We start from the raw sequence: 16,392 nt of genomic DNA, 5'->3' as shown, positions 1-16,392 counted from the left end.
GGTAACCCCACATTCAAGTCATTTCACACAGCATCTGGAGAGGCTCTTGCCTCTACGTGGCCTTCTCAAAGTGTTGTTTTATGCCAAATTCAGTAAGCAAAACCCAAGAACTTATTTTTTTTTTAAAAGCCCCTCATGGGAAACATAGCCCTAAAAGAGCTGAACATCTAGAAGTAGGAAATACATACCAGTGCAGAGTATTTCCCTGAAAACCAAGGTTATGGAGTGTTTGACCCCAATGTCAATGTCATTTCTTTGTCTAAAAAAGTAAGCTTGGTTCTCTATCTAGACACTGAGAATTTTTCCTACCTAGCTTTCAGCTCCCTCCCTCCTTCCCTCCCTCTCTCTCTCTTTCTTTCTTTCTCTGCCAGTCTTGGGCTTGGGCTCAGGGCCTGAGAACTGTCCTTGGGCTTTCTCAAGGATAGAGCTCTAGGGGTCGGGGGGGGGAGGGAAATGGGTACCAAGACATGCGAAAGGGTATCAATGTATGTGAATTAATGCACCTTCTATCTGACAAATATCATGTAACCCTTTTACTAATTACAATAAAAAAAAAGATTAAAAAAAAAAGAAAAAGAAAAAAAAAAGGATAGAGCTCTACCACTTGAGTCACAGTACCACTTCTGGCTTTTTTTCTATATATTTGGTCCTGAGGAATTTAACCCAGGTCTTTGTGCATCTAGGCAAGCACTCTACCACTAGGCCAAACTCCTAGCCCTGCTCTGACCCTTTCTTGTTTATCAAACAAATTATTAGCTTCATTGAACACTTACAATAACTAGACAATTCCTCTAGTGTCTAGCTTGCTAGACACTAGCTATTGCTGAATGGGATGATTCAGACAACTTTCAATTTAGCATTTTGTTCTTTTCAGGATTTAACATAAACACTGTATATAAAATACTTGGAGAATTAGGTAAAGAAGTGATGGGCTGTACGTGGTGGCTCACACCTGTAATCTTAACTACTCAGGAGACTAAATTCTGAGGACATCAGTTCTAAGCAAGCCTGGGCACTAAAGTTCATAAGAGTCTTATCTCCAATTAATCACTACAAAACAGAAAGTGGCACTGAGGCTCAATGGTAGAGCACTAGCCTTGAGCTGAAGAGCTCAGAAACAACGCCCAGGCCCAGAGTTCAAGTTCCATGACCACCCTCCCCCCAAAAAAAAAGAAAAAAAAAAAGAAATAGCTTCTTCTTGAGTTGCTTGGGCTATATACAATCACTCCCAGAACACTTACTATGTTTGTTTTTGTTTTTGTTTTTTTGGGGGGGAAGCCATTCCTGGGGCTTGAACTCAGGGATTGGGAGCTGTCCTTGAGCTCTTTTGCTCAAGGTTAGCCCTGTACCACATTGAGCCACTGCCTCACTTCTGGTTTTTAGGTGGTTAACTGGAGATAGAAATCTCATGGATTTTTCTGCTCAGGCTGGCTTTGAACCACAATTCTAGATCTCAGCCTCTTGAGTAGCTAAGATTACAGATATGAGCCACCAGCACCTGGCTTAAAACACTTACTTTCATACTGGAAATCTACGGAATAATATACGCCATGCTAATAAGAAGGTATGTTCTCCAATTTAATTGACTAGTGGTAGTCAGTGGCATGTAGCATTAAATATAACATCTAGTTCATAAGCTAGCATCATAAACACATACAATGCTCATTCAACAAATTGTGTCTGCTACCAATCCATTTGGTAAATAGGCATTATCTCATTTTACAGAAATGAAAACAGAGCCTAAAGAGATTGTACAACTTATTCAGTTCACACAATTAGTAAGTGACAGAAACAAAACATCCAGAGGTCTTGACCAGCTCTTTGCATCATCATTCATTCATTCACCCAGGCTTGGAGAAACACCAATAATCAAAATGCAAATCCCTCCTGTCTTCTAGGTTAAATTCTATTTGTAGGATACAGCTTAACTTTGAATATAGAGTATATTAGATGGAAAAAAGAAGAGCTGGAGAATATAAAACAAACTAAGGTTGAAATGTACTGCTAAGTATGATCACTAGAGTACCTGATGAACAAAGATCTGAGGAAGTGAAGAGAGGAAGGTGGGCAGAGATGATTTCTAGAGAAGGATGGCTCAAGAGACATAGCCTAATGAGAGAGCAAAAAGATGCCTAGGCACCTCTCCAGAAGACAGGGAGGGCTGGGTAACATGCAGAGAGACAGGTTTCAGAGAACACTGTCTAGGAAGGAAAACCACTGAAGAACTCCTGTCATTAGTCTGGTGGCAGGAAGGGGACAAAAACAAGAGCAGGGAAAAGAGCTAAGAAAGGTGCCAGGATTCCCCACCTCCCCTTGTACGTATAGCTACTCAGGAGGCCAGGAGTGTGCCCTAGTGGTAGAATGCTTGCCTAGCATGCACGAAGACCCAGCTTGGATAAGTCTAGCTACTCAGGGGCTGAGATTAGGAGTATTACAGTTCTAAACAACCAGGGAGGGGAGGGAGAGAAGGGAGAAAATGAAGCAACAACTCTTTAGCACCCATCCTATATCTAATCTCTGCTCACTAAAGTCAACTTTATTCATTGGTCAAAATCATGACAGAATGTTTCTAAAAAGTGTCTGATGGGGATGGGAGTTTGGCCTAGTGGTAGAGTGCTTGCCTAGCATGCACAAAGACCTGGGTTCAATTCCTCGGTACCACATACATAGAAGAGCTGGAAGTGGTGCTGAGGCTCAAGTGGTAGAATGCTAGCCTTGAGAAAGCCCAGGGACAGTGCTCAGGCCCTGGGTTCAAGCCCCAGGACTGGCATTAAAAAAAAAAAAAAAAAAGTAAAAAGTGTCTGATGCACACAGGGCTTGGGTGCCCCAACAGTAAACAGCAGGCTGACATCAAAACTGTGCTCCTGAAAGCGAATCCTCTCTTTTGCTCCAGTGGGGGTAAAAAAGTTCAGATACTAAGCACACAGTGCTATATGCAGGCCACAATTTTTACAGCCAAATTCAGATAGAAGTTAGCACATCAACCTGAGCAAAGGGTACCATTAGCAGAGCCTGATGAGTTAGGATCTTTACGGTCTCTTCAGCAACCGTTTCATCAGCATTTGGACTCACAAAATCTAAGTGTGACTGGGTCTCTGTCCTAAAGAGTTCACAGTCTCATTCACCATATAGACACATAAGCAAATATATATAATCCAGTGTATGACAAATGCAATTACAGAGGGTTGAAGAAAGTAGAGGAACAACAGAGACGGAAAGAATCTGCTCTGCTCTGAGGGGATTAAAGGAGACATCCCAAAGATTGAAAGTGAGTTTGGAAGGTTAAGTAGCAAGTTTCCAGGCAAATAAGGGGGCTGGCGTATCCTGGCACAGGGAAGAAAAGGGCAATACAAGTTCCTGAGACTGTGGAAGACTCATAGTTTACATGCTATGTATAATCCTGCAGTTAAAAGGATTAGAGCATGGACTGGAAGAGCTCCAAGAGGTAGGTAACTCAATTGTATTTGCATCTTAGAAAGATCACTCTTGTAAAGACACTGAAGGATGGATTAAAGTAGAAGTAGACTGGAAACGTAAGAGAGGAACAGCCAGGCAATGGTGGCTCACACATGTAAATAATCCTCCTGTTTATGAGGCTGAGATCTGAGAATTGTGGTTCAAACCAATGCAGGCAGGAAGACCCAAGAGACTTTTATTTCCAAATAACCAGCAAAAAGTGAAAAATGAAGGTATAGTGCAAGCGGGACAGTACAACCCTTGAGCAAAATAAGCTAAACAAGAACACTAGGCCTTAAGTACAAGCAAGCGAGCAAGCAGAAGAGAAAGAGAAAGAGAGCTGAGCACTGGTGGTTCACACCTGTAATCCAAGCTACTAAAGGAGGATGAGAACTGAGGACTGCAGTTCAAAGCTAGCTCAGGCATGAAAGTCTGTGAGACTCTTATTTCCAAATAACCACCAGAAAAACTGGAAGTGGCACTGTGGCTTAACATGGTAGAACACTAGTCTTAAGCTGAAGAGCTCAGGGACAATGCCCAGGCCCAGAGTTCAAGCCCTACAACTAAAAGAAAAGAGAAGAGGAGGGAGGGAGGGAGGGAGGGAGGGAGGGAGAGAGAGAGAGAGAGGGGGGGGGAGTGCGAGGGAGAGAGAGGGAGAAAGAAAGAGAGGGTTGGGAGGTATGGGGGGCAGGGAAGGAGGAAGTAAAAATGTATAGGGCTCCTTAGAAGGCCAGGAAAGAGCTGCTAACTGCATAAACTGTGCTAACACATAGGTAGGTGCAAACATAGCAGGCCACTAAGAGATAATACTAGAAGACTAGAGTGAACTGGAGTATTCAATAGAAAACAGTGCTTTAAAAAAAAAAAAAGTGGGCACAGTGGCTCATGCCTATAATCCTAGCTACTCAGGACGCTGAGATCTGAGGAACTCGGTTCAAAGCCAGCCCAGGCATGGAAGACCATGAGACTCTTATCTCCAATTAACCTACAGAAAAATGGAAGTGGCACTGTGGCTCAAATGGTACAGTGACAGCCTTGAGCTGAAGAGCTCAGAGGCAGTGCCCACGCACAGAGTTCAAGCCCCATGACCAACCAAAAAACAAAAACAAAAAACAAAAAATCCAGACAACACTAATCTGATTCTTAAAATATTATAGTTAAACCTAAACCCCCTGAAATCACATACAAATATAATGCATTCCATAGTAACTACAAAGGACATGATAGTGAGCCCTAAAAATATGCTGGGTCTTTGAAGATTATTTTTAGGTATAACTACTTGTAAAGAAGCTTAAGTACTACTAGGCCGGGAGTTTGGCCTAGTGGTTAAAGTGCCTGCCTAGCATGCATGAAGACCCGGGTTCGATTCCTCGATACCACATACATAGAAAAAAGCCGGAAGTGGTGCTGAGGCTCAAGTGGTAGAGCTCTAGCCTTGAGAAAGTCCAACGACAGTGCTCAGGCCCTGAGCTCAAGCCCAGGACCGGCAAAAAAAAAAAAAAAAGAAGCTTAACTACATAAAGGCATTTCAGGTGGAAAAGGACACAGGTTGCTCACTTCCAAGCATATGCCATGGCAAGAAGTTACTTGCTTTTCTCAAGGTCTTACAACATTTGCTCTTGTTGCTTGTTCAGTTGGTGTGTTCCCTACCACTTAAGCCACATCTTCAGCAAGGTATTTTGCTGGTTATTTTGGAGATGAGTCTCGTGGATTTTTTTTTTAGCATGGTTTTTGATCTTCATTCTCCAGACTTTTACCTCCCAAGAAGTAAGTCACGGGAGCCTTGCAACATTACTTCTTCAAATGTCTTTCTTTCAGGTTGTTTCTAGTCATTTGACTAGACATCTAACTCTCCGAACAAGCCCACAACCTTTTAAAATAAAGAAATGGTATTAAACAAGACATGTTTTCAGTAAATCTCTACAACTTAATTACCAAAAAGGGCCTTTCTGAGTGATACACAAGGCAGTGAGACTGCTGACTCCAGAAAAATGAAACAATCCCGGGTCAACAAAGGGCAATCTCAATGGAGCAGATCAAATAGTAAGTGGCACTCGCTGTTTATCCCTTCCACAGATGTCAGTTTCTGCAGGAAGCAGAGAAGGGAACAAATATCATATTGGCTATACAACATTATTCATTTTATATCTTCTGCTAGGGTGAAATCCAGTTTGATATATATATATATATATATATATATATATATATATATTGTTTTGTTTTTTTTTTGCCAGTCCTGGGCCTTGAACTCAGGGCTTGGGCACTGTCCTTGGGCTTTCTCAAGGCTAGAGTTCTACTACTTGAGCCACAGCACCATTTCTGGCTTTTTTTCTATGTATGTGGTATCGAGGAACTGAATCCGGGTCTTCATGGAAGCTAAGGCAAGCACTCTACCACTAGGCTAAACTCCTGGACCCTGTTTGTTATTTTTTTTTCCAACATAACATGAGCCTCACAATAAACAAAACTTACTTATTCAGTACAGTTACAAACTTGGAATGCTACTTCAACAATATTTGCCAAAGCTCTTTTGGTTTCTATAAGGATCACAAACTGTACTTCAGTCCCATAATCTTAAAGATTTTACCAATAAGATGCAAATAATAAAGCACTGTTATTTACATGGAAATGGGAGCCTCAATTTGCCATTTGTGAACTTCTAGGCTTTTTCTCTCCATTACAATACCTGAAGTAATTATTAATCTAATTTCACTGTGAACAAGTATCCTGTTTTCTTGCAAGGACTGAAATTACATATACTCAATTCCAACACTGAAGAACTGATAAACTACTACATGAAATTTTCTTTATCTTTTATACCTACTAAGGCCATCCTCTGGCTCTCGTTTGGGGGAGAGAGGAGGAGGGTGTGGGGTGGCCCAGGGCCTGCTGCACACTAAAGCATACTGAGCATGTGCTCTGCCTTGGTAGTTCCAGCCTCAGCTCTATCTTGGGCCACTTTTGACGTGACTAGGGAAGTCAGTAGGTACTGAAATCCAAATGAGTCAAATTTGATAATGTGACTAGAAGCAAATTTTGCATGTCTGTCACTGTTGGTCTGTGACTTGCCTATGCCAGCATCATCAAGCACACCTCTGCCCTAGCAAATGACAGCAGGGAGGAATACAGCAAACATGTTCTGCTCAATGAAAGTGCACCCCACTACTTACTAGCCTACCTCCTTAGGGGTTTACTTGAGCAAACAAAAAGGGAAGCACAGAACAAATACTGTTAGCCAGTATTTGTTCCCCCCAGAACCTTCTAGAGAGCTGGTAAGGAAGTATTTGCTCAGCTGGGTACCGGTGGCTGAGGCCTATAATCCTAGCTACTCAGGAGGCTGAGATCTGAGAATCATGGTCCAAAGCCAGCCTTGAGAAGAAAGTCCATGAGACTCATAGATCTCAAAGTGGTAGAGTACTAGCCTGGAACAAAAAAGCTTACCTGGTTGGGGGGGGGGGGCGCGGTGGGAAGGAAGGAGATATATAAAGAGAGAAAGAAAGGAGAGAAAGAGAGAAGACAGGGAGGGAGGGAGGGAGGGAGGGAGGGAGGGAGGGAGGGAGGGAGGGAGGGAGGGAAGAAAGAAAGGCTCATTACATAATGTTCAAGTCAGTGCTCGCAGCCAGATGACCACAGAACACATGAAGATGTTCCAGCCACATATGTTACACTTTTCACACTTACCTTTGTTTTCCACCTTTCACGGCTCATCTACTTCTCCATTTTTTGGGGGGGGAGGATGTCAGTCATGGGGCTTGAACTCTGGGTCTGGATGCTGTCCTGAACTCTTCAGCTAGCACTCTACCACTTGAGCCACAACGCCAATTCCTACTTCTCCATTATAAGCATAAAAGCTAGAATTCAGTCATGTGTGTCTTTATATTCTGCACATAGTACTTAGGAAGACTTCCTGTTCCCCAGCTCTAGAAAGGAAGATACGCAGTCTCATCTACAATCCCCCCTCCCTCTTTTTAACTACACAGACATCTAATGAAGGCAATCACTCAGGAGTCATTGAATCTCCTACTTAAGAAAACACAGCTTTATACCCTTGAATTTATGATTAGGTTCCAATATGGATGACATCACACTGAGAATGTAAGAAAGGATGACTGCTCATTTGTGTGTGGGCAAGGTTTGTTTCTGTTTTTGAGACAAGGTCTTGTTAGGAAGCCTAGGCTGTCCTCAAATCCAAAATCTTCCAGTGTCCCACACCAAGGCCTTCACATATCACCATGCCCCATAATAACTATATTCTCCCCTCCCCTCAAGTCCTGAGGCTTGAACTCAAGACCTGGGCACTGTCCTTGGACACTTTTTTCTTTTGAGGCCAGCACTCTGCCACTTGAGCCACATCATCACTTCTGGCTTCTTCCTGTGCATGTGGTACCAAGGAATTGAACCCAGGACTTCATGCATGCTAAGCGAGCACTCTACCACGAGGCTACATTCCTGGCTCATAACTTCACCCTTAATAGAAGTTTTTATACTCTTTTAAGACTCTTTGCCCTGACTGAATTCATTCTTACCTTCCTGCGTGCAAATGTCAATATAAGAGTGTTTTGAGACTTAGGCTGTGCTGTAACAAAATCTAAGAACTTACAGGCGATTGCTTTGGAGATAGCAATCACTATCTTCTGGTAACTTTTATTTTTCCTTTCAGGGGCAGTACTGTTTACATTCTGGACATCATCCCTTGTGGATTTTATTATTCTTCAGATAGTGTCTTACTGTCTGGTCTTGGACTGTGACCCTCCTATCCACCATCTCCCTCATAGCTGGGACTGCAGAGGTGGACCACATACCTGGTTTATTTGTTGAGATACATGGAAGGTTTTTGCTAACTTTTTGCCCAGGCTGGCACTGAACCACCATCTTCCCAATCTGAGCCTCCTGAATATATGGATTGTAGGTGTGAGGCACTACTCTTTTGGAAACATTTTAAATACATACACATACATACATACACACACACACACACACACACACACACACACACACACACACACACGAACAGTGGTATCAGAATGTTGCCTATAATCCTGGCTAGAATTTAACCTCCTTTGGGTATCTTAAGAAAACACCTACATATCTTTCTGATATGTAGGTCACTTCCACCTTTCTCCTGAGAAAATAATTACATGGAATAAAGACTGACTGACCCAACACATCCCAGAGACAGAGTATGTCCAAGATGGGAGCCAGTCCTCTTTTATAAGTCAAGTGTGAAAGCCAAATCTAATACCATGGGTTCTGTTATATAGGCAAGCTGTGAAGAATCATCCCCTACTCTATGTCAAAGTACATAATTTTATACACTGTATTACCCCTCCATTTACCCTCATTGGACTACTGCAACCCTATTGCATGAAGGGATAAAGGGTACTATCTTTTGTATTCTTGCATAAACAAGCCCTCCCTCCCTTTACAAGTTTCCCCAGTTCTTTACAAGGACTTCTTTATTTTCCACAACTCATGTGTACTGTACTTGCTTCATTTCCCAGCTATAACCAAGACATGCAAATTCACAGTACCTTTCCACTTAATGTTAATTTAGATGAGCCATCTACAATGGAAGGTGAAAAGACACATACTCCCATGCACACAAGTCTTCAACAGGAACTTGACAGTTGTTAACTTAAAGCAAAGCAAGCCTTAAGAAACCACCTTTGGCTAGGGCCAAAGGAATCAAAACTCCACCCTTGTACAACCACAGCACTACTGTATCTACCCTACAAACATTTTTGCTTCTAACACTGCAACCCAACCATTCACCAAAACCACAGCTCATTTTAGAAAAGTAAAGTTCATGACTTAGTAAACTACAAAGTACTGGCCAGAAAGCACAAATGCCATTTCTAAAGCTTGGCAACCACAAAGTGTCTGAACTAAAAGGAGGCATTTTAAGCACTATATCACCACTACCTCTTGACCTAATAAACCTGCATCTTCACAGAGCACTCCTATACTACAGTTTAATAGGCAAGCACAAATGCACAAATAGCTTAACACACACACACACACACACACACACACACACACACACACACACACACACACACGATGGCCCTGAAGAAGGGCTACATTGAATTCTCAATCTACACAGAACAATTATGGTCCCCAGAAGCACATAGTCAGTTTAGCTGATTCTCTTTCATTTCAGCAGTCTTGATTCCCAAAAGAGGAAAAAGAGTAGGTCACAGAGATTCACAAGGTTTCTCCAGGCCTAGAGGAATGCGATAAGAAAGGAGAACAATTGCTGCACTAGGTTCCTTTGTAATTCTTAAAACAGTGCTTCCCTACTAGGCAGGGGAGAAACCATATTAGAGCTGTTAAACAATTCAGTCCCTGCAGAAAACATTCTAAGAAGACGAACTAAGAAATTCTGCAGCTAAAACAGAAATACTGAAGTTTTCCTCTCTCCCAGAACAGCTGGTATTTTTCCTTTCCTTTGAAGGACACAAAATATGCCAATCCTGAGAACAGTGCTGGACCCTGGTAGGAATCCAAAAACATTTTTTGGCCAAAATATCAAAGGTAAGCCCTTTCTTATATGACTATTTTCCTCAAAGCTCCATACTTACACCTGTCTAATTCAGTCATCCAACTTATTAACTTTCTTAGAAGAAACATGCAGAAGGACTTAGTCTCAAAGTTTCTCAATATAGTTTCAGAAAAAGCTCCTTGTCCCATCAGCAGAGACCCTTCTTGGTTGAACTTTATCCAACTCCCAGGAATTGGAAGGAAGGGAAGAAAGGTGAAAGGGAGGGAAGTGGGGGGAGAATGAGTTTGGGAGAGAGGAAGAGTGTTTGCTGAGGGCAAGTAACAGCTACTTATTCTCTCTTAGAAGGAACATAACCTCACATTCAATCTAATTTGAGGGGCATGTAAGCTAATGAATGATGCTGAATTCCCATAGTAACAATGACAAAAATGAAACTCTTAAAAGGGCAAAAATCATGACAGGAAAATCAGTTGATAGAAACCAAGAATGGTATATAAGAAGCTTTTTTAAATCATTAAATGACAAAGAAAAGTCAAGTCACCTTTTTTGGGCTGAGTTCTGTATATCCAGTTGTCGTCATCAGTTTCCACCTGCTGCCCACAAACCGACAGCTCCCCATCGCTGCGGAACAGCCTCTTTGTCTGCCTGGACAAGGAGGAGAAATTTATCCAGCTCACAGCACGGGAGAGAGAGCCTGGATGTGGCTGGAGTCTGAAAGGCCCGGAGGAGCCCTCCTTTTTCATCTTCCCTCACAGCAACATCCACTAGAAACAAAAGGCAGCACCCAGACAAAAAGCTCAGGTTTTTTAAATTGGCCAGCAGGGTCTGTGAAGGGAGGAGAGCTTTTCTTCCTCTTTCTCACTCAGACAATGTTTGAAGTCAGGCTTGGCACCGTGCAGGACTGCTTCTGTGTCCGCAATTCACAGGCAAAGGGAAAGGAAAGATTAGGACGTCAAAAAAAAAAAATAGATGAAATAAAATAAATGTTGCACGCCCCTCACATCGTGATAGTTTCTGGGGGTGAGAATAGCCACAGATTAAAAATAAATAAATAAACAAAATCATTACAAGTTCAAAAACGCGGCAGGGTGGCTCTTTCAGGTTCACTTGTCAAAGACCTGATGAAGAACAGGGCCAAGGTGTGGTTCCTGGGGTATCCCTAGCATCCTGGACTGTAATCCTACGCCTCTCCCAGGCATCGTTCCTCTCCGGCCAGCCTGCCTTGGGGTGTGGGAGAGGAACTCCCCGCCCCGGAGAAAAGATCCAGCATCAGGAGCGCCCTTAGTTTGTAGTTCCCCCATGCAGGTTTCTTGGGAGAAATCAAAGGGCTTGGCCCACTTGACCCGGCACACCGCAGAATCATAAACCGCCCACTAGCCCTGGTTCCTGCCTGGGAAGCGCCGGCGAGCCACGGGACTCCACAAACAATAAACCAGGCTGCGTGGCTAGCGCTTGGATTACAGAGTGGGCGCTCCAGGGGAAGATGATAGGCTTGCCAGCACGGGAGGCTCCTCATTGGCCAGCCAGGGCCCCGCCCCTCCGCCGGCCACACTTCCCAGGCCTGGCAAACTTCTCAACTCTGGTACAACTGTGGCAGAAGGCAGACAGTCCTGGGATCTAAAAACCTGATTCATGAGTTCTCAGACTCCACTTGTGAAAGTGCAATTTTGTGAAGGAATCTTAATGAGTTGTACACACACACACACAGCATTAGGTAGGAACTGCTGTAGTTTAGAGAAATAAACTTCCAAGAGGTTAAAATGACACCACTTACTTCCCTTCTAGCTTTCAGCAAAGGTGAAATGTATCTACACTTGTACCTGTTACTTCTCCTGCCTGTCAACAACAGCACCAGAGCCAAAGACAAATACCTCTGGCTGGTCTCTGGGTTTATCCCTCTCCAGTTTTGAAAGATCATCCTGAATCCTACCTGAGACTGAGAGTTGTGCTAGAGCAACTAGTTGCCGGCCCAGCCCTTGGCCTCTTATGCAAATCATCTACAGCCAGATCTTGCTATGCATTTGGGTACAGCCCTTCCCCAGTGCTAGCATAATGGCTTGGTCCTGGGTTTATAAGAGTATATTCCACCACAGATACCAGTGTCACCATTCCCTTCCCAAGATAAAACTCTGCATAAGGTGCACAAGTAACAAGTAGAGACCAGATTCTCTGTGCCTGCTTTACTCAGCATTCAGCTCATTTATTGACTAACAAATCTGCTTGAAAATAAACTGATTAAAAGCTAGGACTTGGTATCTACTACAATGCACAATGAGATTGTAAGAAAATGATTCTACATGGTTACAATGATTGGGACATTTGTAAAGGAAGAACAAAATGTTCCTGGGACAAGTATCTCAAGTAAACTAGAAAACAGGTAAGAGACAGGTAGCACCAATGTTGACTCCATGAAAAGCCAAAAGAAATCTCAAGGGACCATGTAGTTTAAACCATTCGAGTTACAGATAGGCAACCTCTCAGCCCCGGGGAAAGAGTGCATACCCTGTGGCATAGACAGGGACTCTGTGATGCCACATTTTGCTGGGGCAGAGCTTTACCATCACCACCTAATCTGGGCCTGCTTTGGCGCTACACTAAAATAATAGATCCACTTTGGTCACTATTATACAGGAGGGGAAATGATATGATTATGCCAGTGGCCGACCTCAAAGTTCAAACATCTAAGGATACTCTTCTGACGGAAGGACACTTTCAAGAATCTAAAATAATGTCAGGTGCCACTGGCTCTCACCTGCAATCCCCAGCTACTTGGCTGAGATTTGAGGATCAAAGTTTAAAGGCAGACCAAGCAAGAAAGTCTGTGAAGTTGTGGCTCAAGAGATAGAGGGAGTGTGTGTGTGTGCACACGTGAGAGAGAGAGAGAGAGAGAGAGAGAGAGAGAGAGAGAGAGAGAGAGAGACAGAGACAGAGACAGAGACAGAGAGACAGAGACAGAGAGACAGAGAGACAGAGACAGAGAGAGAGAGACAGACAGAGACAGAGAGAGAGAGACAGAGAGAGAGAGAGAGAGAGAGAGAGAGAGAGAGAGAGAGAGAGAGAGAGAGAGAGAGAGAGAGAGAGAGAGAGAGAGAGAGAGATCTAAATAAGCCAGGCATCATAGTGGTCACAAATATAATCCCAGCACTCAAGAAGCTGAGGCAAGAGTATCTCAAATTCAAGGAAGCCCTTCAAACATGCACATATTCAGCAGAAAATATATAAACACTTCAACACTGTCTACCACTTTACATGGGACCTCCCCGCAAGGCCCGTCTCTGCCCTAAGAGTCTACAGATCCCAAAGTAACCCACTCTCCTGGAAAACATACTCTTCATTTAGAGAGCACTGAGCTTGGTAAAATTAATTAAAATCCTGTGTTCTTTCCAGTACACCAAGCATGCAGCTGGATGCTTTTCTCAATTATCCTTCTTATCGTGTGCACATACAGCCAACTGCACAGGTACACTCAAGTATTAGAGAACAGTGCATACTTCCAGCCCCTACTCCACCCCTGCACACACTTAGGAAGGAACAAATGGGAGTGGAGGAGGAGATCAAGGAAGTAAAATTCACTACCAAGCAACCATGAACACTAAATGGCCCATTCAGAAACAATACTCAAGAGCCAGGTACAATTTTAGCTACTAACAGGGCTGGAGGGCTGAGATTGGAGCATGGTGGTTTGAAACCAGTCAGGGCAGGAAAGTCCATGAGATACTTATCCACAGCTAACCACCAGAAACCAGAGTGATGCTATGGCTCAAAGTGGTAGAGTGCTAGCCTTGGGCAAGCACTACCCAGACCTTGAGTTTAAGCCCCATGACCAACAGGGAAAAAAAAGTACAAGATTCTCCCTTAAAGTAAATTACATGGACTGACTAAAGACTTAACTGAAATTATTTGGGGGAAAAATTATATCTCAAAAGTAAACAAACTGGGGCCTGCAGTTTGGCCTAATGGGAAGAGTGCTTGCCTAGCATGCACGAAGACCCAGGCTCAATTCCTCAGTACCACATACACAGAAAAAAGCCAGAAGTGGTGCTGTGGCTCAAGTGGTAGAGCACTAGCCTTGAGAAAACCTAAGGACAGTGCTCAATCCCTGAGTCTAAGCCCAGGACTGAGGGGGAAAAAATAGTAAACAAACTGATAAACTCTGCATTTGTGGGAATCTTGCTCTCATCAATCTCAAGACCTAGCAAGCAAGGCATACTGGCCACTTCCTGTTCCTTCTTGTTTTTGCTGTTGCTGTTGTTTTTCAGTCATGGCCTTGAACTCTGGGCCTGGATGCTATCCCTGAGTTCAGCTCAAGGCTAAGGCTCTACCATTTGAGGCACTTCTGGTTTCCTGGTGGTTAATTGGAGATAAGAGTCTCACAAACTTTAGTGCCCAGGCTGGTTTTAAACCATGATCCTCAGATTTCAGCCTCCTGAGTAGCTAGGATTACAGGCATGAGCTTAGTCCATGTTTCTGGCATATTGACCTTTGATTTGTATAACAACCACAGAAAATATTTTGATTTAAACATGCATATTATTATTATGTTCCCCAGTTAATTTAGAAAACCCTAAGTGAGGTGCTTCATTCAAACTGTGTGTTTTTATCAATCCAGTGACCCACACATTTTAATCATCTGATTATCAACCTGGGAGGCATACACAGCCATGGCTCGGGTAGCAGGACCTCAGGTATGTGTGCCAAGCATTCACATATAAGTATCATTGGCCTTCATAGTAACCTTGCTATGGGATGACTTGACTTTTAGAGAATCATTGGTGACTTGACTTTTAGAGAATCATTGGTCTTCTTACCTAACATTAGCCAGTCTTCAAAATAACAGGGCATCTCAAAGGAACCATTTTTTTTTCTATGAAGATCTACAATAAAAAATAGACCCGGTCCTAATCTTTTAAATAGACAGCCGTGCAGAACAGATTTTACTCACTGTGCTGTGCGCTCTTCTTTCTCCCCTCTCCCCGTCAAGCTGTCAAACTGAAACTTCTGCTGTCATCACATGTGCCAACAACTGCGCCCCTCACCACTCTGCACAGACACCAGCCTACTTACATGACATGTGTAGTGGGAGTCTGAGAAGCCTCATAGAATGAAATCAGAGTGGTGGTAACTGACCAGCTATGTCCCACTTGCCCATAACCCAGCACCTTGTTCTTTACCCCAAGGGTTGAAATGGCTGGATAATGACCCTAGGTGGATCTATACATGGCAGATAATTGATGGCCCTTTTTATGTTAAATGCTTACCCCCTGGAGAGTCCTTTATACATCTCTACTGCCAAGAGTATAAGAAAATATATTCCAGATATGATTTAAGTAAATAGTTTAAGTATATTCTAGTAATGATTTAAAGAATTCTTACATATAAAATTGAAGAACTTTCCCTATAAAAACTAGAGAGCACTAAAACAAATTATCAGAGAAAGTTCTACAATCATCTTCCTGAGTCAGTGCCCATTAATTTGGAGAGATTGATTTATGTCTACCAAGAGTAAGTGGATTGAAAAATTTGGAAGATCTTTGCCAGAAGATGAAATGCGTCATGTTTCAACCTATACCAGCATCCTTAAAAGGGAGTTTAGCTCTCTACTGCAAGTTTTTGATGTAGTAAACACTGCTGAACATAGCAGGACATGGGATTAGACAAACCCCTCCACCGATCAGGCATGTAATTGCTTTACTACTTGCCATCTGTGTAAAATGCCAGCCAAGAGTAGGAATTCATTTTAAGTGCCATCAGTTTTTGTTGTTTTTATGGTGTGTATTGGGGAGGGGGAGATTTTTGGCCTCAAAGCCTTCAAATGAACATGGTGGCTTTCAATTTCACTGTGTACCTTTGTCTACTCCCTGGAACCTAGGAGAGGCAGAACCTTCCCTGACTGCAGAAACCAATGGCATATAGTGCCAAAGTACTGGAGTTAATGGGATGGACTGGTGTGGCTGTCAGTCAGGCAAAGAACATGAAGGCAAAGTGAAGAGGAGCAAGACTTGTGATCAGACCCAAATACAGCACTGTGTCATGTGCTAAGCCCAGTGCCCTGGGAGCAACAGACGGCTCTTACAAATTACCACCAGAATCTCCCAGACAACCCACAGGGACCTCTAACTTCCAGGACAGGGTGCCTTGGGTTTTCCAACTGTCACTCCCTGTGAATAATTTAAGACCAGCTTCAAGTGGAAATCTATGAGGTGATTTGTACACATGATAATAAAAGCTTATCTCAACATCTAAAAGTAAATAACTTAAGGCAGATATGTGAGCCTAAAAAAAAATTCACAGGACCACAACTCCCACAGCACTCTAAATTCTCCTGGTGGGTTAGAAGACACAGCTCCCCCCCAAATTAAATGATTGATTGCACTCAAGGAAGAGGTCATAGAACATAAAACACAGTGACTTTCCTCCTCACAACTGGTTTTATT

General features: G+C 43.0%; 1 protein-coding gene across 7 annotated transcripts in view; it reads right to left on the bottom strand.

The window, feature by feature from the left end:
- Window positions 1–16,392, bottom strand: part of Nhsl1 (NHS like 1) — a 212,845-nt gene that overhangs the window by 111,491 nt on the left and 84,962 nt on the right. For 4 of the 7 annotated variants that reach the window (XM_090338045.1, XM_090338048.1, XM_090338047.1 and 1 more), the window contains exon 1: window positions 10,500–11,349. The exons of the other annotated variants lie outside the window; for them this stretch is intronic. In XM_090338045.1, the coding sequence (XP_090194171.1) occupies window positions 10,500–10,701 (202 nt within the window). In that variant the 5' untranslated portion in view covers window positions 10,702–11,349. Of the gene's footprint in view, window positions 1–10,499; window positions 11,350–16,392 lie in introns of those variants that run through there. 7 annotated transcript variants of the gene reach the window in all.

The sequence above is a fragment of the Megascapheus bottae genome, chromosome 8 (assembly GCF_031878675.1).
Source record: "Megascapheus bottae isolate mThoBot1 chromosome 8, mThoBot2.hap1, whole genome shotgun sequence".
Lineage (NCBI taxonomy): Eukaryota > Metazoa > Chordata > Mammalia > Rodentia > Geomyidae > Megascapheus > Megascapheus bottae.
This window is presented reverse-complemented; position numbering and strand designations above follow the sequence as displayed.